Source organism: Pezoporus wallicus, unplaced genomic scaffold (genome assembly GCF_028554395.1).
Source record: "Pezoporus wallicus isolate ANWC-B61680 ecotype Strahan unplaced genomic scaffold, APGP_CSIRO_Pwel_v1 contig_4492, whole genome shotgun sequence".
Classification (NCBI taxonomy): Eukaryota; Metazoa; Chordata; class Aves; order Psittaciformes; family Psittacidae; genus Pezoporus; species Pezoporus wallicus.
The window spans coordinates 80,532-104,379 of NW_026636196.1; the positions used below are offsets into that span (position 1 = coordinate 80,532).

Consider the following 23,848-nt stretch of genomic DNA (forward strand, 5'->3'; position numbering starts at 1 on the left):
TGTGGCTATGCTTGTGCCTAATCACAGAAGTTTAAAGAGGATTTCCTTCTTTTATTTTTTTTAAATAATTTATATAGAAACTGTGGTAACATGATTGACTGGTTTCATATATGAAATACTAGTTTAGTAAGATTTAGAAGATTTGTAATCACAACTAACTTTTCTCCCTGTTGTTGCTCGATTTATGAGCTTGTAAATAAAGCCTTTTTTTATGATGCATAGGTTAATATTTATCGGCTAGTCACGAAAGGATCAGTAGAAGAAGACATTCTTGAAAGAGCCAAGAAAAAGATGGTGTTAGATCACTTAGTAATTCAGAGAATGGACACTACAGGGAAAACTGTACTACATACAGGCTCTACTCCTTCCAGGTATATTTGTTTATTCTTTCATATTTATGCTTAAGTATGCCTGACTATTTGAGTAAAAAATGCAAGTCATTTCACTTGGCTAATAAAAGCAAAAAATATGTGGTAAGGAGTTATGTAAGTAAAGACTGCAAAACATATTAAATATATTGTCTTTGTACATATGTTTTTACATATTAAATATAGCATTTATTTAAGTCAAAAAGTAGTTTTATTGACTCGGGGTTATAGGAATTTAAAAAAGTTCACAAAATTAAAGTGTTTATCTGAAATGTTCTGTATTTCAGCTCAACACCTTTTAATAAGGAAGAATTATCAGCAATTTTGAAGTTCGGTGCTGAGGAACTTTTTAAAGAACCTGAAGGGGAAGAAGAGGAGCCTCAGGTAAATGAAATGCTTCATCTACACTTGATGGACAGAGAAACTACAAATACATATGAATTGTTTTGTTGTAAAGAGAAACTTCTGTTTCAGGAAATGGATATAGATGAAATCCTGAAGAGGGCTGAAACTCGAGAAAATGAGCCAGGCCCAATAACTGTAGGAGATGAATTGCTTTCACAGTTCAAGGTATTGCTCTGTTCCTATTCATCCTCATTCTTATGAAACAGGTGCAGCAACAACTCAACTCTTTGGCATAGAATGTCTTTTCACTTATACAGGGTAATTACTGCCAGTGCAAGCATTTAAAAATACATGGCATATTTTCCTAACAAAATAAGAAAGAGATTTACAAATACATTAGTCTTTGATTCAGTTGTTGCAATACTGAGGAGGGCTGTTTTTCATTTAATGCTTTATGCTGTTGTCCTGGGTTCAGCAGTGGCAGTCATTTTTCTCCTTCTTGGTAGCTGGTGCAGTGCTGTGTTCTGACTTTCAGCCTGGGAACAGAGCTAAGCACCACTTAGCACTTTCAGAAGCGGTACTTCTGAAAACAGAGAATAAAGTTTGGATTTCTTAGTTTATGACTTTTAGAAATTCCTTTCAGCCCCCATGTAAATATGAATGCCAAAGAATGCTTAACACTTAACATTTAAAATATTAAGTGGGTCCAAATTGTGTGTGAGGGCATGGGGGGGGGGGGGGATCTTTTTGTTGTTGTTGTTTAGGTTTGGTGTGTGTGGTGTGGTTTTGCTTGGTTTTGTTTAAAGCAGTGCAGGAGGTTTTTTAGATCAGTAGAGTATTAAATCACTTTCCTAATCATTCATTTGCAATATATTGTGTTTTCTGTATTATTATAATTTCATATTAACTCAGGCTTTTGGTTAGACTTGCTTTCTGCTTTGAAGGAAATAAATAATAATCACAACTATTGGGGAGGCATTTCATAGTGCTTCTATTTTAGATTCTCATCTTTATATTCAGCCACGTTGCATGGAGTATGTGCGTTTCATATATGAAAATACTTTCATTAGAGACAGTGCTTCATGAAGCATTTTATATGTGTACATTTTGTGTATATATAAATAAATGAACTATGCCATTCTGGACTAAGTTTTCCTAAAATATTAATTACCGACTCTTTGTTTAAATAAAATCATGTATTAATTTGGTGAAAATACATACGTTCCAATACATAAGGTTGCTAACTTTTCCAATATGGATGAAGATGACATTGAGTTGGAACCAGAACAAAATTTAAGAAACTGGGAAGAAATCATTCCAGAAGTCCAGCGGCGACGAATAGAAGAGGAGGAAAGACAAAAAGAGCTCGAAGAAATATATATGCTCCCAAGGATGAGAAACTGTGCAAAACAGGTATCTCTGGGGTTTGACCAGTTAACTTTGTTTTTTGTTGGTGGTGATGGTTGGTTTGTTTTTTCATTACTCTTCTTTTGGCTTGTACTTTTGGGTTGGGTGATTTTCACACATGACACCCCCCACGCCTACTCCCTCCCTCATTTTTGGCAGGCTAGATAACACATTGAAAAAATGTTTTGGTCACATAGCTTTGAACTACCTAACCTGAAATTCCAGATCAGCTTTAATGGAAGTGAAAGGAGACACAGTAGGAGCAGAAGATATTCCGGATCTGATAGTGACTCCATCTCAGAAAGAAAACGACCAAGAAAACGCGGACGACCACGAACTATTCCTCGCGAAAATATTAAAGGATTTAGCGATGCAGAGATTAGGCGGTAAGATGGGGGGGAGGGACGTGCATGTTTAAAGGGACAAAACATATTTTTTTATAATTTTAGAGTTTGAAAATGTGGAAAACAGTCTGGTTATCCTGAACTTAGTTAAAAAGTTTTATTCTAGGCATTTAAGGCTTTACTCTGCAGTTTGGGGTGCTAGCATAAGGAACTGTTATGTCCATAATTCGGACATTTGGTTTGAAAAATGTTTCCAGTTGTTTTACAGTCTTCTAATAGGTATTATTCTTCCTGTATCCCCTGAAGGCAGTGATTTTAAAAAACAGTTTCAGTTTCTAAAATGGGTGAGTTTATTTTTTAACCCCACAAACAAAATATTGAAATTCCCATCATTTGACCTAAAAACTGTAGTTGAAGAAACAATAGACATGTTTTTGTGGAAATGCCTACAAAAGATTTAGTGAGTTTTGTTTTGTTTTAATTTTCTTGCCGTTGTAATTGAATTCATGTTATATAATGATTTTTAAACTAAAAGAAAAAAATAATCAATTTTGATAAGTTGTTGTGGTTTAACCTTGGTAGGCAGCTAAGCACTACACAGCTGCTCGTTCAGTCTCCCCCAGAAGGATTGGGGAGAGAATCAGAAGGGTAAAAATGAGAAAAAAAGTCGTGGGTTGAGATAAAGATAGTTTAATAGGCAAAGCAAAACAAGGAATTCATTCACTACTTCCCATGAGCAGGCAGGTAATATCCAGAAAGCAGGGCTCCATCATGCATAACAGTTACTTGGAAGGCAGATACCATAACACCAAACGTCCCCTCTCCCTCCTTCTTCCCCCAGCTTTCTATTGCTGAGCATGACATCATGTGATGTGGAATATCCCTTGGGTCAGTTGGAGTCAGCTGTCCTGGCTGTGTCTCCTCCTAACTTCTTGTGTACCCCCAGCCTACTTGCTGGTGGGATGGTGTGAGGAGCAGAAAAGGGCTTGACTCTGTGTAAGCACTGCTCAGCAATAACAAAAACATCCCTGTGTTAGCAATACTGCTTTGGTCAAAAATCCAAAACATACTAGCAGGTATGGTGCCCTGGAGAAAATTAACTTTATCTAAACAAAAAACAGTACATAACTGAATCTGTACATCTGGTCCCATCAATATTTGGTGCTAAAAAATGCTTCTGTGATAGAAGGAGGAGAAATTATTTTGCTTTACTTTGCTTGGTTTGTGAAATGCTACTTTGCTTCTGGAATTCAAGCATTCATGCTTCTCTAAAATAATGTAAAGCTTATAAAATATGTTTGATTATATAAATAGCCTTAAAGACCCTTGTTTCCTTTTCATCTAACATATGCTTTTTGTCATATGTTTGTCAAACAAAAAGCAGCTTTTTGTTTGCTGCTTTTGTCTGGGGTATTGTGCTTGCATTCCTTTATCTTTCATGTTATGTTTTCTTAAGTCTTAAAATCACCTTAAAGTTGTAGCTAGCTCCTCTTTATTATGAGAGGCCTAACATAATCTCTGATCTCTCAATTTACTGTAAATCCACATTTGTTTTTTTTTTTTTATTAGACACATCACATTGCTGAATTTTTTGTCTTCTGAAACTAATTAGTAATTTTTGAAATAAATTATATCTTCTATTGTTTTATTTGCATCATTTATTAAACCAAATAGAACTGGCTTTAAATGTGGGTTATCTTGGTATACTAAGCTGTCCTGCTCTCTAGTTCTTATTTTCTTTGCATTGTCCACATTGTTCCTTGTACTAAGACTTTACAAATACATTTTTAAAACCAGTGTAGTTAAGCATACATTTTTTAACTGCAAAATTATTTTCTGTTACTAGATTTATCAAGAGTTACAAAAAATTTGGTGGCCCACTTGAAAGGTAAACTTATTTTATTATATTTGTATAGCAACTTAAAACCTTGTTTTCATTAAAATTAGAACAGTGCACCAAGAAACCTTAGGCTGAAGAGAAAATGGTGTGCTTAATCTTTTGCCTTGACTATAACATGAATTTAATTTTTTTTTTCCCTTTCTTCATACATGGCATGTATGTAGACAGCCAGTTCAATCTTTAAATTTTGTAAGACTGCTTGGGGTTTTTTTATACTTCATGTACTGTCTTGTTCAGTCTACATTAGTGACAATTGTTCAGTTTTCTTGTTTGATAACAATGGATAAACCCATAGGCTTTCAACAGACTAACTGCTAGTTTTGCATTTTTCTCATTGTCAGTTCTTATTTTAAGCTTTCTGTATTACTCTGTATTTTGAGAATAACTTCCCACCTTCATTTTCTTTAATAGTATTTATAGCCTATATGATCTTATTATATAGTTCCTTTTCTATTTGAAAGAATGTGTAGTAATATAACTTAAAACTGTATAGTTAGGGACCTTTATAGTTCCTGTTGTATTGTCCTCTATGTGAAACACCCTTTTTTATAGTTTCTATATTCTTTTCTATAGCTGCTTTTAACTGCATGGATGAAAACTGTACACAGCATAGCAAGTGTGGGTGAATGATAAATTACACGTTCACTTCTCTAATTTCAAAATCTGAAGGACTCATTCATAATATTAAAGTTTTAGAGCTGTAAAGACATATTTGTTTTCTTACAGGTTAGATGCTATAGCTAGAGATGCTGAGCTAGTTGATAAATCTGAGATGGACCTTAGACGGCTGGGAGAACTTTTACATAATGGATGCATTAAGGCTTTAAATGACAATTCCTTTGGACAGGAAAGAGCAGGTAAAGTGTGCTTGGGGGGGTGGAGGAGAGGAATAAAAATTGTCAAGAGATCTGTTACTTTTAATAATAATTTAATTAATTTTAAATAATAATTTAATTATTAATTTTAATAACAATTTAATAATTTTGCTAATAATTCTTTCACTCTGATTAGAACAAAACAATAGTGTTAGGGGAAAAGATTAACAAAGTGTTAACATGCTAGGTGATATAGAAAAAATTATTGTAGTAAAAACTTTTTAGTTTTGTTTATTGTCCCCTTTTCCCTAAGTGAATCATCGCAGTAGAATGCAGCATGCTTTTGCTTTACTGTGAAATTTAAAATTAGTCTTCTGTTATTATCTGAAAGACCTTGAGATTCTGGAGATTAATTAAAGCATTTGATTATGAAGAAGTCTTTTACTAGAATTGAACGTCTGCTGCTATAGCATCGAACTTTTTTTTTTTTTTTTGTGCTTGTTTATAATATACACATAGTGGCTAAATATTTTAATAATTTGGTCCTTTATTTTAAGTGGGTAGACTTGGGAAAGTTAAAGGCCCAACATTCCGAATATCAGGAGTGCAGGTGAACGCAAAGCTAGTCATCTCTCATGAAGAAGAGTTGGCACCATTGCACAAATCCATTCCTTCAGATCCAGAAGAAAGGAAAAGGTATTGTGTGGCATGTTCCTCTCTCCCTTGCTAAGGTTGAGAAGATTGCTCATTTATTTTTCTAATTTATTTCTACTAGGTATGTCATCCCATGCCACACTAAGGCAGCTCATTTTGATATTGATTGGTGTAAGGAAGATGATTCCAATCTGTTAATAGGTATCTATGAATATGGCTATGGCAGCTGGGAAATGATAAAAATGGACCCTGATCTCAGTTTGACACAGAAGGTATGTCATCTACAAAATTTCATCAAGGATTTTTTTTTTTTATTATTATTTTTTTACAGGTAACAATGCTAATAAGAACAATTACTGAAAGAGCTTATTTTATGATAACTGAAAATGCACAGAAGTTAGGTCAGTTGTACTCCTTTGTATTCTGGTAAATTATTAGATTTCAAGATTTTGTGCATTCAGTTGATGTATGCCTTCTTAGAACCTGTTATGTTTCTGTATTTCTATTTATTTGGATCTCTTGTCACTTGGGTTCTTTCTCTTCTATCTTTTGCTTCCCTAGTTTAAATGCTCTAGTTTTGTTAATTTTATTCTTGATCTTTTGGAGGGAAGGTTGTTTTGGGGTTTTACTTTGGTTTTCCTGTCCCTGGTTTCTTTGCTTGAAACTCATTCGCAACATGAGAATAGTTATACTCATCATATTAGAATTAGCGCAATAGCTGCTTAGAAGTAGTGAGAAACATAGGGAAAGACTGGAGTGAAGCAAACTCGGTGACATTGCCAGCAACCTGTAACTTTGGGATTTGAGGAGCCAGGGTTGTATACAAAGCTGTTTAATGATATCCTGCCCCTGCCTTCCATTTAGTTGCTTGTTTTATGAAACCACTAATTTATATTTTTGGCTTCTGAAATATCCTGTGTTAATGAGTTAATGCATTTAGACGCACAAAGCAGAGCTAGGAGACCTGTGTATGACAGTAATACAGGAGCTCTGCATTTTTTAGATAAACTATGAGAGTGGAAACAAAGCAGAGCTAGGAGACCTGTGTATGTATGACAGTAATACAGGAGCTCTGCACTTTTTAGATAAATTATGAGAGTGGAAACAAAAATCTGAGGCTAGTTTCTTGTAAACTTTGTGAGACCATTTCCAAGACTACATTATTTGTGTGTTTGGGGAAAAAATAAAACATTTCAGAAATTTTTCATTCCTTGAAGCATGTTGGCATATTGGTCAGTTATAGTTGGATTGGGGTTTTTTTTACCTTTTTTTTTTTAATTCAGCTTTTCCTGTTCCCAGTGTTCAAGACTAGCAGCTTCCTAATTTGATAATGTGTACTTTTAGTCGATACTACCATTGCTTTTCTCAGATTTTACCTGATGATCCAGATAAGAAACCCCAAGCCAAGCAGTTACAGACCCGTGCAGATTACCTCATTAAATTGCTGAATAAAGACCTTGCAAGAAAAGAAGCACAAAGACTTACTGGTGTAGTAAGTAAAGCTTGATATTCAGTACCGAGATAACATAATGTTTATGGGCATGTCAGCAGATACTTGTTTTATTCTTACTTCCACTCTTCTTCGCTTTGTGTAATTTTTCTCTGTATTGCTAATTATATTATATGAGGCTAATTCAAGGAGTGAATTGCAAGTTTAATATTGTTTTATTCTCTCTTATTTGTGTATATTCTCTACTGTTACATTAGGCTCAGTCTCCAGTCCTGAGAAAAGTCGTGGTCATTAGTGGCAATAAATAAAATTAATGCTTTCTTTAACATAAAAACCAAATCTTTTTCTGCAACTGTGGTTCAAAGACACTTGTTGGTTGACATACTAAAGGTACTAATTTGCATTCAGGGCAATTTAAAGAGGAGGAAAACAAGAACTAAGAAGAACAGAGCAACAAAGGCTGCAAAAATTAAGGAAGAAATAAAAAGTGACTCCTCATCACCACCCTCAGAAAAATCTGATGAAGATAACGAGGTAAACGTCCTTCATATGGTAAAAATGGCTATTCAGTTGCTTCTATTAGTAACGCTCTTTCTGTTTGATCTTCTGTTTGACTTAATAAAATTGAAGCGCTTGAATGGCATTCTCCTTCTGTGGTAGCTAATATTGCATCAATATAATCACATGGAAGATGATATCTACTTTAATTTAATAAGCTTGTAGTTCAGACATTATGATTAGTTTTCCAAATTATGATATCATAAAATAAAGTTGCCACCCAGTTACAAGTGATATTGTGCAATTTCAATATTCTTTAAAGACTTGAGCATTGTATCTGCTAGAAATACAATTTTTAATGTAACATCTGAAAATAAAACTAACATTTCTGACTAATCCATTATTACTACTGATGATGATTCTTCAGCTAGCAACTTAAGTTCAGGCTCAGGAAAAAAAATCAAGCTTGGTTAGTAAGAACAGCGCGAATAAATGATGTTTTGAGACATGCTAGTAAATGCTTCTGTTTATCTCAGAGTTTTCATTATACTAATAGACCACTTAACTTTGTTATGTTTTTATGATGTATTCCTTTACTCCTCTGTTTTTGTTGGGTCATTTATTTAAATTTATCACACAGCAGAAACCACTAGAGAGAAATAAAAAAACCCAACACAACAATAAAAAAAACAGATGATATTTAGGGGCCATGATGCACCTAATATTCTGATTTTGAAGTAGCTGAAAGAACAGCAGATTCTTCAGAACACCTCTAGAAAAAAAGAAAGTTGGAACTATGTTCCCTTTTCCTGTAGCTGTAAATGTTTAATTTGTGGTCAGTAAAAGGTTACTGGAACAAAGCTAACCAGAACACAGGTCTTTAATCATCACCATGCCCTGAAAAATCAGCTCAGTCTTGTGATGCCTACTTCCTTATTGTTTTTAGCTCTTTGCAGCTTAACTACCTTTTACAGGAGCAGATTTCTTTGGGGATTTGAAAGTTAAATGGACTTAATTTCTCACACCCCCCATTATCCCTGCCCAATCAGTACTTGTTTTGTGTCACATCAAGGAAATGAGTAGTCCTCATTTTGTTTCATAACTGCATCCAGTTCCATTTGATAGGTGTTAAACCAAAGTCTAAAGAGATCACACACAGATAAAAAGTACATTTTAATCTGATGGTTACAAAACTTGTATAGTTAGGAAATCAATTTGATGACATATATGCTTGTGTATTGCAGAATGAGATTGTTACAGTGAAGCATCCACATAAAAAAATAAAAGCAGAAGAAGAAAATGAAGAAAAGCCTGAGCCAGATATTGGTATAAAAAAGGAAGCTGAAGAAAAAAGAGAGACAAAGGAAAAAGAAAATAAGAGGGATTTGAAAAGGGAGAAAAAAGAAAAAGAGGATAAGAAAGAATTAAAAAATATTAAAGAAAAGAGAGAAAACAAATTAAAAGAATTCACACTGAAAGAAAAAGAAGCAAAGGAAGTAAAGGTAACTAGGTTTATTTTTCTTATATAGTACTAGAAAAGGCCAACAGGTTTCTGTGAATGATTTTGAGTAGAAAAGGTATTTCGAATCATTTACTTTACAGCTCTCATTTCATTGAAATCTTTTTCATCATTTGAAGTTTTATTTTTGCTGCTTGTAACTCTAAGGGCAGGCAACTGAAATAGGAAATTGCCTCTTTAAGATGCATAGCTTAGTGGGACTTGAGAGTACAAGGGGTGCAAGAAATTTGTCCATTCTCCTCTGTCCTTTGGAGAGAGAAAAGTAAAGGTGCTGTCACTGAATGTCAGATTTTTTTTTTGTTATTGAAGAGAATACGGAAATTACAGTGATTGCCTAATTGCAGTATAATTCCAACCCCCAAATAAGGTTTGCTTATCAGATACATTTTCATATTTTGTTCTTAGGTAAATGAAATCAAATCTGAAAATAAAGAAAAAAATAAAAAAGTTTCATTGTTGGATATTCCAGTTCATATTACTGCAACTAGTGAACCAGTTCCTATATCTGAAGAATCTGAAGAACTGGATCAGAAGACATTCAGTGTGGTATGTCCCTTGTTGATAACTTTTTTTACACTTGATATTCTAAATGAACACAATTTCTGATGTTCTTGATTCTGCTATTAGGCTTTATAACACAGATATCTCTTGCCAGTAAAAGATTAGATCTGTGAAGGTTTATCGACACTATACTAAAGTCAGCAGTTCTGTTTTATTGCATTCATGCAGTATAGTGAAGAGTATTTGTTTAGTTGTCTGTGCTCTAAATAGTTTTAAAATACAGACTGTGAAGATCCATCCTCAAGAATAATTCGTGGATACTGCTTCTTAAAGGACAGAAGTGAATGAATTTTAAAGCAGTTGCTGTGGTGTCTGGCTGGGCCTTATCAAGTACCTCTTTGTTCTTTGCAAGCTAACGAGAAATGAAGTTTCAAAGTTGCGCTTGAAGTATTACAGACTTGTTGCATTAGAGAGAGGAAGGAACAAATCTATTCTGGAAGGTATATTCTTCATTACGCCATAGTCAAATGTAATCTAATTAGCATGTTTACCTTTTTAAATGGAAATTACTGCTGTGGGTTGTTGAGGCTAACTCATTTAACTTCTTGTCTAACTTGTGACAGGTAAAACTGTGCATTTCATCTTTTTACCTTACCACTGTGACTAAATGTAATGAGTTGAGAGTTTATGGGTGAGAATTAACAGAGAGGCTAATATGGGAGACACTGTTGTGGGTGTTTACTATAGGCCACCTGATCAGGAGGAAGAAGTTGATGAGGCCTTCTATGGGCAGCTGGAAATAGCCTCACAGTCCAAGGCACTGGTTCTTCTGGGGGACTTAAACCACCCAGTTAGTTCTTGGAGGGGCAACATGGCCCAGCACACACAGTCCAGGGAGTTCTTGCACATCATGGAAGATAACTTTTTGTTACAAGTGGTAGAGGAGCCAAGGAGGAAAGGTGTGTTGCTGGACCTTGTACTAACAAATCAGGAGGGAATTGGTTGAAAACGGAAAGCTTGGGGGCAGCCTTAGCTGTAGTGATTATGAGATGGTGGATCCTGCGTGGGGGAAGCAAAACAGTAAGCAGAATTTGACCCTTAAGCTTCCCGAGAGATAACATCAGTTTCTTCGAAGACCTACTTAGAGGAATCCCGTGGGATAGGGCTCTAGAAGAGAAGGGAGTCCGAGAGAGATGGTTGATATTTAAACACCACTTCCTCCAAGCTCAAGACCAGTGTATACCTATCATGAAGAAATCAAGCAAAGGGGGCAGGAGACCTGCATGGATGAGCAGAGAGCTCCTAGTTAATTTCAAATAGAAGAAAGAAATTTATGACAAGTGGAAAAAGGGACAGACCACGTGTGAGGACTATAGGAAGGTCATCGGGGTATGCAGGGTGTCGTGGTTTAAACCCAGTCAGGCAACTTGTTCACTCACTCCCAGTGAGTGGTGCCGGGCTGACAACAATCGAGGGCCCCCCCCCCCCTTCCCCCCGGGGCTCTCCCCTACCCCGCTCCCGGAGGAACGGGGAGGAGGATTGAAAGGGTGCAACTCCTACGAGTTGAGACAAGAACAGTCCAGCAACCAATGTACAACACAAATCACCACCGCTACTACCAACTACAACAATGATAAGAGAAAGTAACAAGGGAAGAGAATACGATACCACCGGCCAAGAAACGAGTCCCACCCCGAAGCCCGTGTCCTTCCGGGTAACTCCCAGTTACCCCCCACCCCGGGCATGACGTGCTGTGGTATGGAATACCTCCTTAGCTAGCCCGGGTCAGGCGCCTCAGCTCTGCTTCCTCACAGCTTCCCCTCCTCCCTGGCAGAGCATGAGCCTCACAAAGTCCTTGGTCAGGGTAAACATCACTTAGCAACAACCGAAAACATCGGTTTCACCAACACTGTTCCCAGGCTGGAAGTCAAAACACAGCACTGCACCAGCTACCACAAAGGAGAAACATGACTGCTACTGCCGAACCCAGGACATTATCCACCCCTTATTTCATACCATTCACGTTGTGCTCAGATCCCACATTTTCAATACACCATCGCTCTCCCACATATATACATCCATATACATACAGACCAAGAGGAAAAAATCATTTTCTTAGTGCATGGACCAATCCCTATAATGCTGCCGAGTCCGTTCGATCCATGATGTCAGGTTCCATCTCTTGTAACAATCTTTCAGGGCAGGAAAGGCTGTGTGCAGTATTGGATCGCTGCCTGCTGATGATGGTCTTTCCTTTACTGCGGAACTCATCTGGTTCTATTAGAATTCATTCTCTGTTGGGATGATGGTTGGAGGGAAGTCAGGGCCAGTTGCTGGTGACCTGAAGACATCTAGTTGATGGGCTATAAAAGTATTACACAGCAGGCAACAGCATACAATTGAGTTCACTGGCTGTTTTCCCCTAAAATCAAATCCCCTTGAGGTATACATCGGACTTCCCCATCTTCCCGCATTACCCACCAAGTATATCCAGGTCCCTGAGCAAAAGCAATCCCACGAGTGGGTTTGCCTTTACCTGAAGCAGGAATAACCCAGACTGTCTTCCCCAGCAAATTCTTCATATGCACCACAGGAACTTTGTCCCCCTCTTCAATATGTAAAAGTTCTGACTGGGCTGGGCCGGCCCTGTTGGTAGATCCTCTGGTGTTGACCAACCAGGTGGCCTTTGGTAAGTGTGTATCCCAATGCTTGAAAGTTCCCCCACCCATTGCTCTCAGTGTAGTTTTTAACAGCCCATTGTACCGTTCGATTTTCCCAGAGGCTGGTGCATGGTAGGGGATGTGATATACCCACTCAATGCCATGCTCTTTGGCCCAAATATCTATAAGGTTATTCCGGAAATGAGTCCCATTGTCTGACTCAATTCTCTCTGGGGTGCCGTGTCACCACAAAATCTGTTTCTCAAGGCCCAGGACAGTGTTCCGGGCAGTGGCATGGGGCACAGCGTATGTTTCCAGCCACCCGGTGGTTGCTTCCACCATGGTAAGCACATGGCGCTTGCCTTGGCGGGTTGTCGGCAGTGTGATATAGTCAATCTGCCAGGCTTCCCCATATTTATACTTCAACCATCGTCCTCCATACCAAAGAGGCTTTAACCGCTTGACTTGTTTAATTGCAGCACGTTTCACACTCATGAATAACCTGGGCAATAGTGTCCATTGTTAAGTCCACCCCTCGATCACGAGCCCATCTGTATGTTGCATCTCTACCCTGATAGCCTGAAGTGTCATGGGCACACCGGGCCAAAAATAATTCACCTTTATGTTGCCCATCTAAGTCCATCTGAGCCACTTCAATCTTAGCCGCTTTATCGACTTGTTGGTTGTTCTGGTGTTCCTCAGTGGCCCGACTCTTGGGTACATGGGCATCTACATGACGTACCTTCACCGCCGTGTTCTGCACCCTGGCAGCAATATCTTTCCTCAGTGCAGCAGCCCAGATGGGTTTACCTCTGCGTTGCCAGTTGCTCTGCTTCCATTGCTTCAACCACCCCCACAGGGCATTTGCCACCATCCATGAGTCAGTATAGAGGTAAAGTACTGGCCACTTTTCTCCTTCAGCAATGTCCAGGGCCAGCTGGATGGCTTTCACCTCGGCAAACTGACTTGATTCACCCTCTCCTTCAGCAGTTTCTGCAACTTGTCGTCCAGGACTCCATACAGCTGCCTTCCATCTCCGATGCTTTCCCACAATACGGCAAGATCCATCAGTAAACAAGGCATACTGCTTTTCACTTTCTGACAGTTTATTATATGGTGGGGCCTCTTCAGCATGCACCGCCTCCTCCTTTGGTGACATTCCAAAATCTTTGCCCTCTGGCCAGTCCATTATGACTTCTAGAATGCCTGGATGACTGAGATTTCCTATTTGAGTTCATTGTGTAATTAGTGCAGCCCATTTACTCCATGTAGCATCAGTTGCATGATGTGTAGACGAGACCCTGCCTTTGAACATCCAGCCCATCACGGGCAACCGGGGTGCCAGGAGGAGCTGTGCTTCAGTGCCAATCACTTCCGAAGCAGCTCGAACCCCTTCATAGCCTGCCAGTATCTCTTTCTCAGTTGGGGTATAGCTGGCCTCAGATCCTTTATATCCCCGACTCCAAAAGCCGAGAGGTTGACCTCGAGTCTCCCCTGGAGCTTTCTGCCAGAGGCTCCAGGTAGGACCGTTCTCCCCAGCTGCAGTGTACAGTACATTTTTTACATCTGGCCCGGTCCGGACTGGTCCAAGGGCTACTGCATGAACTATCTCGCGTTTAATTTGCTCAAAGGCTTGTTGCTGCTCAGGGCCCCATTTAAAATCATTCTTCTTCTAGGTCACATGATAGAGAGGGCTTACAATTGAACTGTAATTTGGGATGTGCATTCTGCAGAACCCCACTGCACCCAAGAGAGCTTGCGTTTCTTTCTTATTAGTTGGTGGAGACATTGCTGTTATCTTGTTGATCACATCTGTGGGGATCTGTCTACGTCCATCTTGCCATTTTATTCCCAAAAATTGAATCTCCTGTGCAGGTCCCTTGATCTTACTCCGTTTTATGGCAAAACCAGCTTTCAGCAGGATTTGGATTATTTTCCTCCCTTTCTCAAAGACTTTTTCCGCTGTATCGCCCTACACTATAATGTCATCAATGTATTGCAGGTGTTCTGGAGCTTGCCCCTGTTCCAGTGCAGTCTGGATCAGTCCGTGGCAAATGGTAGGGCTGTGTTTCCACCCCTGGGGCAGTCGGTTCCAAGTGAAGTGGACACAGCCCTCCAAGTAAAAGCAAACTGTGGCCTGCACTCTGCTGCCAAAGGAATTGAGAAAAATGCATTGGCAATATCAGTCGTGACATACCATTTGGCTGCCTTTGACTCTAGTTCATACTGAAGTTCTAGCATGTCTGGTACGGCAGCACTCAATGGTGGTGTGACTTCATTCAGGCCACGATAGTCTACTGTTAGTCTCCATTCTCCATTAGACTTTCGCACTGGCCATATGGGGCTATTAAAGGGCGAGCGGGGCTGCTGATCACTCCCTGACTCTCCAGTCTACGGATCAGCTGAGGGATGGGAATCAGGGAGTCTCGGTTGGTGTGATATTGCTGCCGGTGCACTGTTGTGGTCACAATTGGAGCTTGTTGTTCTTCAACTTTCAGCAACCCCACAGCAGAGGGATCTTCTGAGAGACCAGGCAAGGTGGACAGCTGCTCAATTTCCTCAGTCTCCAAAGCAGCAATACCAAAAGCCCACCGGTACCCTTTTGGGTCTTTGAAGTACCCTCTCTTGAGGTAGTCTATGCTGAGGATGCATGGAGCCTCTGGACCAGTCACAATAGGGTGCTTTTGCCACTCCCTCCCAGTCAGGATGATTTCAGCCTCCAGCACAGTCAACTCTTGGGATCCTCCTGTCACTCCAGAAATATAGATGGGTTCCACCCCTTGACAGCTTGATGGCATCAGGGTACACTGTGCACCGGTATCTACTAGAGCCTTATACTTCTGTGGGACTGATGTGCCAGGCCATCTGATCCACACAGTCCAGTAAATCCGATTGTCCCCTACCTCCACCTGGCTGGAGGCAGGGCCCCTCTTATGGTCATAACAGCGTTGGACACTTAAGTCGTGGTAAAAGGGATTATTCTTCGTTAGCATACTGTGATACTGTGATACTGTGATACTGTGATATGATGACGGTGCATTCCGTGTAAGTTTTCGCCACATGGGTCGTGTACATTCAACTTCATCTGGATCTATAGGTGTATCCCCGTTATTCGGCTTGATGTGATAGATCATCTCTACGATGGCCGATTCCCTCAGAGACTGGATGCCTTTGTCTATAGTAGTCCACTTGGCCGAACGACTCGTAACATCGTCCTTGTACGGAAACCTTTCTTTCACAGCTGCCAAGAGCCGCCTCCAAAGGCTGAGGGACTTTTTCTCTCTTGCAATTGCTTTGTCAATTCCCCCTTCTCTAGCGAGTGATCCCAGCTGCTTGGCTTCTGTACCTTCTAGTTCGTGACCATCGGCCCCATTGTCCCAGCATCGGAGTAACCAGGTGATGATGTGCGCCCCTGGTTGACCAGTAAAATCTTTTCGCATATTCCGCAGCTCGGTTGAGGTCCGAGGTCGAGAAGTTACCTCTTCTTCTTTGTCATGTGATGATGACTCCTGATCAGATTCTGGACCGGGTGGTGAATTCATTGTTTCTTCATCTCGCTTCACCCTTCTTGCCTCCTTTTTGCTTGTTCTCTTGCGTACAGGGGCAACCGATATTGGTACGAATTGGTCCTCTGGTTTGGCTGCACTGATTATCACTGTGGTTTGAGTAGCAACTGTACTTGTTGCTGGGGGTGGTGCAGCTGCTGTGCTTGGAGCTGGGGTAACCGCGCTGTCTGTTGCAGTTGAAGTTTGAGCAGCTGCTGTACTTGCCACTGGGGTAGCTGCGCTGTTCATTGCAGCCAAAGTCTGAGTAGCGACTGTTGCTTTGCCCTCGGATCCGCCGACATTCTTTTCCTTTTGAAGGTGCTGGATAGTGTTGCTTTATGGCAATGACTTGTAATACGGGCGGGCTCCAGCAGCAGGGCGGGACGATCGTGGCCGTGGACTTGTACCTTGCCGTCCGGCTGCTCTTTACCGTCCTGGCCCTCGCCCTACTCTCCATCTTCGTGAGGCTGTGGGGAGCCGAGGGGGAGCGGCCCCAGGAGCCGGCGGCAGCCGAACCGGCCTGGGAGAGCGGCCCCGGGGACCAAGCGGCGGTGGGAGCGGGGCCGGAGGCCGCGATGAGACGGCTGCCGGTGGAGGAGGTCGGGGCGGTCGAGGAGAGGAAGGAGGTGGCTGCCGAGCAGCGGGAGAAGGGGGCGGAGGAGCCGAGCCCCATGGAAGAGCCGAGCCCCGCGGAGGAGCCGAGCCCCGCGTAGGAGCCAAGCCCCGCGGCCGAGCCCAGCCCCGCGACGGCCGAGAGCATTCCCCGGAAGCCGCCAGCCGAGCCCCACGAGGACGCAGGAGACCACGCAGCATTTCCCAGCAAGGCAGAGGAGGAAGAGCTGGACTCCGGAAAAGAGAAGCCGGTGGTGGGAGAGCCAGCAAGCACAGCAGCTACACCAGCCCCAGTGACAAGTACAGCAGCATCAACTGAGAGTTCTGAAGGTTTTGAATGGCCTTTGGGTATCCTTGGGACCTGCCTGCTGACTGTGATGGGGATCAGCATGTTGGCACACACACAGACTGTGTTTTACCCACCACCATTTTGTCTGATCTCAAAAGTTAAGCAGAGTCAGGTTTGGGTCTTGTCTGGGGTTAAACAACAATATAGGGGAACCAAGAGATTTTCCCCAAGGCTGGTCAGTCATGAAGTGGCAGGGTGTGCGGGACAGTATGGGCAAGTATCTAGTCCACTGGGCCCCTCCAGTGCTTTGGAAGCCTCAGAGATGGAAGGCAGCTGTATGGAGTCCCCAGCAACAAGCTGCAGAAACTGCCTAAGGGGACAGTGAATTATTTTGAGCCTGGTGGGCCCGTGGCACTTCAGGCCATCAGAGCAGAGCTGCAACGTAGAGATGGACGCATGATCGAGGGGTGGACATAGCAATGGACACTATTGCCCAGGTTATTCACGAGTGTGAACACTGCACACAGTCTCTCCTGCTCTGGAAGACTGTTACAAGAGATGGAGCCTGCCATCATGGACCAGATGGACTCAGCCGCTTTATAGCTACTGGTCCATGCACTAAGATAAGAGTATATTGAAAATGTGGGATCTGAGCATGACGTGAATGGTATGGAATAAGGGGTGGATAATGTCCTGGGTTCAGCAGTAGCAGTCATTTTTCTCCTTCTTGGTAGCTGGTGCAGTGCAGTGTTTTGACTTTCGGCCTGGGAACAGAGCCGATAGCAATGTTTTGGTTTGGCCAAGGACTTTGAGAGCCTCATGGTCTGCCAGGGAGGAGGGGAAGCCAGGAGGAAGCAGAGACAGGACACCTGACCCAAACCTGAGCACCTGAGAAGGAGAAAAAAGATGTGTAATTGCTAAGCACCTCCATCATATACCTCCCAAAGTATAAAGGTGGTGACCACACTGGGAACATAAGCCAGATCAGTTTCATGATCAATGATTCTATTGTATTACAAGTCATTACCATAAAGTACAATGGGACAAAAACCTTAGCCCAAGCCCCACACTTGAAAAACACTAATATAGCAAATACTGGATGGACGTAAAATACGATATACTGAAACTGTGAGATCAAGAGGAACAACCTTGAGAGCCAATAAATCATCATTGTGACGAGTGACTATTAATCCGGTCAGATCTGTCATTAACTCAACCCCTCGAGCCCCACGTTGGGCGCCAAAAAGAACTGTCGTGGTTTAAACCCAGTCAGGCAACTTGTTCACTCACTCCCAGTGAGTGGTGCTGGGCTGTCAACAATCGAGGGCCCCCCCCCCCCCCCCGGGGCTCTCCCCTTCCCCGCTCCTGGTCCTACTTAGAGGAATCCCGTGGGATAGGGCTCTAGAAGAGAAGGGAGTCCGAGAGAGATGGTTGATATTCAAACACCACTTCCTCCAAGCTCAAGACCAGTGTATACCCATCATGAAGAAATCAAGCAAAGGGGGCAGGAGACCTGCTTGGATGAGCAGAGAGCTCCTTGTTAATTTCAAATAGAAGAAAGAAATTTATGAGAAGTGGAAAAAGGGACAGGCCACGTGAGAGGACTATAGGAAGGTCATCGGGGTATGCAGGGATATGACAAGGAAGGCCACGGACCACTTAGAATTGAGCATGGCAAAGGACATCACGGACAACAAGAAGGGCTTCTACAAGTATATCAGCAGCAAAAGGAAGATGAGGGAAAATGTGGGGCCGCTGCTAAATCAAGATGGGTGTCCTAGTAACAGAAGACACAGAAAAGGCAGCCTTACTGAATGCCGCCTTTGCTTCAGTCTTTACTGCTGAGGATGGCTCTCAGGAGTCCCAGAAATCAGAGGTAAGAAAAAAGGCTATAGAAAGGAAGACTTCGCCCTAGTCATAGAGGGTTGGGTTAGAGATCAGCTAGACAGAATTAAGACTTATAAATCCATGGGCCCTGATGGGATGCACTCAAGGGTGCTGAGGGAGCCTGCAGATATTGTTCGTCTGCCGCTCTCCATCATCTTTGAGAAATCATGGAGAATGAGAGAGGTGCCTGATGACTGGAGGAAGGCAAATGTTACTCCCATTTTCAAAAACAGCAAGAAGGAGAACCTGGGAAACTACTGCTACTCAGCCTCACCTCCATCCCTAGAAAGGTGATGGGACAGGTCATTCTGGAGGTCATTACCACACATGTAGAAGAGAAGGTCATCAGGAGTTGTCAGCATGGATTCACCAAGGGTAAATCTTGCTTGACCAATCTGATAGCCTTTTATGATGACGTTGTAGGATGGGTCAAAGAAGAGAGAGCAATGGATGTTATCTTCCTTGACTTTAGCAAGGCTTTTGGCACTGTCTTCCATAACCTCCTCGTAGGTAAGCTTAGGAAATGTGGGTTAGATGAACGGACAGTGAAGTGGATCAAAAACTGCCTGAATGGCAGAGTTCACACATCAGCAGAGTAGCATCCAGTTGGAGGCCTGTAGTCTTCCCCAGGGATCAATACTGGGTTCAGTCTTATTCAACTTGTATATCAAAGATAACAAGGATGAAGGGCTGGAGTCTACCCTGAGCAAGTTTGCTGATGACACAAAGCTGTGGGGAGTGCTTGACAGACCTGAAGGCTGTGCTGCCATTCAGGGAGACCTTGATAGGCTGCAGAACTGGGAGGAGAAAAACCTAATGAGGTTCAACAGGGGGAAGCATATGGGCATCTGGGGAGAAAGAACCCCAATTACCAGTACAGGTTGGGGGCTGGCCTACTAGAGAGCAGTTCAGCTGAGAAGGATCTGGAAGTATTGGTAGATGATAAGTTGACTGAGCCTGCAGTGTGTCCTTGTGGCCAGGAAAACCAATGGTATCCTGAAGTGCCTTGAAAGGAGTGTGGCCAGCAAGTTGAGGGAGTTGATCATTCCCCTCTACTCAACCCTTGTGAGGCCACATCTGGAGTACTGTGTTCAGTTCTGGGCTCTTCAGTACAAGAAAGACAAGGAGCTACTGGAGAGGGTCCATCGGAGGGCCACAAGGCTATTCAGGGGTCTGGAGCATCTTTCTTAGGAGGAGAGATTGCGGGAGCTAGGTCTGTTTTAGTCAAGAGAAGACTAAGAGGGGGTCTCATATCTCAAAGGCGGGTGTCAGGAGGATAGTGCCCAGTGAGAGGATGAGGAGCAATGGCCATAAACTACAGCACAGAAAGTTTCACTTCAACATGAGGAAGAACTTCTTTACACTGAGGGTGGCAGACCACTGGAACAGGCTGCCCCGGGGCCTTGTGGATTCTCCCTCTCTTTAGACATTCAAAATTCTTTTGGATGTGTTCCCGTGTAACCTGCTCTAGGTGGCCTTGCTGTGGCAAGTGGGTTGGACTAGATGATTTCCAGAGGTTTCTCCCAACTCTAATGATTCTGTGAAAGGTATTCGTTGCGGTTTAAAACCAGTCAGGCAGCTCGTTCACTCACTCCCCCCCTTCTTGGCCTCCCCCTACTTCCAGAGGGACGGAGAGGAGAATTGAACAGAATTCAACTCCCATGGGTTGAGATAAGAGCAGTTTAGTAACTAAGGTACAACACAAATCACTACTGCTACCACCAATAATAATAATGATAAAGGAAATAACAAGGGAAGAGAATACAACACCATCGCACCAGCCGACTGATAACTCACCCCCCCAGCCCAACCAAGCACTGTCTGATACCTCGTCCAACCCCACAGTCCTCCTAGACCTTCCGGGTAACTCTCAGTTACATCCCGGGCATGACGTGCTGTGGTATGGAATACTTCTTTGGTCAGTTTGGGTCAGGTGTCCTGTCTCTGCTTCCTCCTGGCTTCCCCTCCTCCCTGGCAGAGCATGAGGCTCAGAAAGTCCTTGGTCAGACTAAAACATCAGCATTATCAGCTCTGTTCCCAGGCCAAAAGTCAAAACACAGCGCTGCACCAGCTACTAAGAAGGAGAAAAATGACTACTACTGCTGAATCCAGGGCATTATCCACCCCTTATTCCATACCATTCACGTCATGCTCAGATCCCACATTTTCAAGATACCGTTCGATCTTCCATATATATACATCCACATACACACACAGAAAGAGAGAAAGAGGTCATTTCTTAGTGCATGGACCAGTCCCTATAAAGCTGCTGAGTCCATCTGGTCCATGATGTCAGGCTCCATCTCTTGTAACAGTCTTCCAGAGCAGGAGAGGCTGTGTGCAGTGTTCACACTCGTGACTAACCTGGGCAATAGTGTCCATTCCTAAGTCCACCCCTCGATCATGAGTCCATCTCTATGATGTTTCATCTCTGCTCTGTTGGCCTGAAGTGCCATGGGCCCACCAGGCTCAAAATAATTCACCATCCCCTCCAGCAGTTTCAGCAGCTTGTTGCTGGGGACACCATACAGCTGCCTTCCATCTCTGAGGCTTCCAAAGCACTGGAGGGGCCCAGTGGACTAGATACTTGCCCATACTGTCCCGCACACCCTGCCACTTCATGACTGTCCAGCCTTGGGGAAACTCTCCTGGTCCTCCTATATCCTCGTCTAACCCCAGCCAAGACCCAAACCAGACTCTGCTTAACTTTTGAGATCAGACAAAATGGTCGTGGGTGGAACACACTCTGTGTATGTGGCAACATGCTGATCCCCATCACAATCATCGGCCAGGTCCCAAGGGTACCCAAAGGCCATTCAAAACCTTGAAAACTCTCAAATGATGCTGCCGTACTTGTCACGGGGCCTGGTGTAGCTGCTGTGCTTCCTGGCTCTTCCACCACCAGCTTCTCTTTTTCTGAGTCCAGAACTTCCTCCTCTGCCTTGCTGGGAAATGCTGCCTTGTCTCCTGCATCCTCGTGGGGCTCAGCGGACGGCTTCTGGGGAATGCTCTCGGCCGTCGCGGGGCTGGGCTCGGCCGCGGGGCTTGGCTCCTCTGTGGGGCTCGGTTCCTCCGCCGCCTCCTCTCGCTTCTCGGCAGTCGCCTCCTTCTGCTCCTCGACTGCCTCGACCTCCTCCACCCGCAGCCTCTTCCTGCCAGCCTCCGGCCCCGCTCCCGCTTGGTCCCCGGGGCCGCTCTCCCGGGCCCCTTCAGCAGCTGCTGGGTGTTGGGGCCGCTCCCCTTCCGCTCCCCACATCCTCACGAAGACGGAGGCAAGGATGAGGGCCAGGATGGTAAAGAGCAGCGGGACGGCCAGGTACAAGTCCACAGCCACGTCCGTCCCGCCCTGCTGCTGGAGCCCGCCCGTATTACAAGTCATTGCCATAAAGTACAGTGAGACAAGAACCTTCACCCCAGCCCCACACTTGATAAACACTAACACAGCAAATACCAGCTCTAAGTAAGTTACAAAATTCTGAAACTGAGATCAAGAGAAACAACTCTGAGAGCCATTAAATCAGCATTGTGATGAGTGACTTTTAATCTGGTCAGATCTGTCATTATCTCAACCAATCGTGCCCCACGTTGGGCGCCAAAAAGAACTGTTGTGGTTTAAAACCAGTCAGGCAGCTCGTTCACTCACTCCCCCGCTTATTGCCTTCCCCCTACTCCCAGAGGGACGGAGAGGAGAATCGAACAGAATTCAACTCCCACAGGTTGAGATAAGAACAGTTTAGTAACTAAGGTATAACACAAATCAATACTGCTACCACCAATAATAACAATGATAAAGGAAATAACAAGGGAAGAGATTACAACACCAGAGATCGGCACCAGCCGACCGATAACTCGCCCCCCCAGCCCGACCAAGCACTGACCGATTCCTTGTCTAGCCCCGCAGTCCTCCTAGACCTTCCGGGTAACTCTCAGTTACATCCCGGGCATGACGTGCTGTGGTATGGAATACTTCTTTGGTCAGTTTGGGTCAGGTGTCCTGTCTCTGCTTCCTCCTGGCTTCCCCTCCTCCCTGGCAGAGCATGAGGCTCAGAAAGTCCTTGGTCAGACTAAAACATCAGTGTAATCAGCGCTGTTCCCAGTCCGAAAAGAAGTCAAAACACAGCGCTGCACCAGCTACTAAGAAGGAGAAAAATGACTGCTACTGCTGAACCCATGACAGTATTGCCAAGCAAGTGCCTATAATTTAAAATATGCTAACTGGTTTATCTGCATTTCCTATTAGCATGTCATGGTTTAAACCCAGTCAGGCAACCCGTTCACTCACTCCCAGTGAGTGGTGCCGAGCTGACAACAATCGAGGTCCGTGTACCCCCCCACCGGGGTTCTCCCTTTCCCCACTCCCGGAGGAACGGGGAGGAGGATCGAAAAAGTGCAACTCCCACGGGTTGAGACAAGAACAGTCCAGCAACCAATGTACACAAATCACCACCGCTACTATCAACTACAACAATGATAAGGGAAAATAACAAGGGAAGAGAATACGATACCACCGACCAAAAAAACGAGTTCCACCCGGAAGCCCGTGTCCTTCCGGGTAACTCCCAGTCACCCCCCACCCCGGGCATGGTGTGCTGTGGTATGGAATACCTCCCTGGCTAGCCTGGGTCAGGCGCCCCGTCTCTGCTTCCTCCCGGCTTCCCCTCCTTCCTGGCAGAGCATGAGCCTCAGAAAGTCCTTGGTCAGGGTAAACATCACTTAGCAACAACTGACAGAACACTGGAACAGGCTGCCCAGGGAGGTTGTGGAGTCTCCTTCCCTGGAGACATTCAAAACCCGCCTGGACACATTCCTGTGTAACATTATCTAGGTGTTCCTGCTCCGGCAGGGGGATTGGACTAGATGATCTTTCGAGGTCCCTTCCAATCTCTAGCATACTGTGATACTGTGAAAACATCGACTTCACCAACACTGTTCTCAGGCTGGAAGTCAAAACACAGCACTGCACCAGCTACCACAAAGGAAAAAAAAAACATGGCTGCTACTGCTGAACCCAGGACATTATCCACCCCTTATTCCATACCATTCACGTCGTGCGC

General features: G+C 43.4%; 1 protein-coding gene across 8 annotated transcripts in view; it reads left to right on the top strand.

The window, feature by feature from the left end:
* LOC130593773 (chromodomain-helicase-DNA-binding protein 1-like) overlaps positions 1 to 10,852 on the top strand; it is a 72,278-nt gene extending 61,426 nt beyond the window's left edge. For 5 of the 8 annotated variants that reach the window (XM_057399142.1, XM_057399149.1, XM_057399144.1 and 2 more), the window contains 13 exons: positions 223 to 371; positions 656 to 752; positions 843 to 938; positions 1,950 to 2,126; positions 2,346 to 2,506; positions 4,311 to 4,352; positions 5,091 to 5,221; positions 5,737 to 5,875; positions 5,955 to 6,105; positions 7,203 to 7,325; positions 7,692 to 7,817; positions 9,026 to 9,283; positions 9,706 to 10,852. In XM_057399142.1, coding sequence (XP_057255125.1) covers positions 223 to 371; positions 656 to 752; positions 843 to 938; positions 1,950 to 2,126; positions 2,346 to 2,506; positions 4,311 to 4,352; positions 5,091 to 5,221; positions 5,737 to 5,875; positions 5,955 to 6,105; positions 7,203 to 7,325; positions 7,692 to 7,817; positions 9,026 to 9,283; positions 9,706 to 9,906 — 1,851 coding nt within the window. In that variant the 3' untranslated portion in view covers positions 9,907 to 10,852. Of the gene's footprint in view, positions 1 to 222; positions 372 to 655; positions 753 to 842; positions 939 to 1,949; positions 2,127 to 2,345; positions 2,507 to 4,310; positions 4,353 to 5,090; positions 5,222 to 5,736; positions 5,876 to 5,954; positions 6,106 to 7,202; positions 7,326 to 7,691; positions 7,818 to 9,025; positions 9,284 to 9,705 lie in introns of those variants that run through there. The other 3 variants (XM_057399148.1, XM_057399150.1, XR_008970870.1) reach the window with 3 other exon arrangements.
* The last annotated feature ends 12,996 nt before the right edge of the window (positions 10,853 to 23,848 follow it).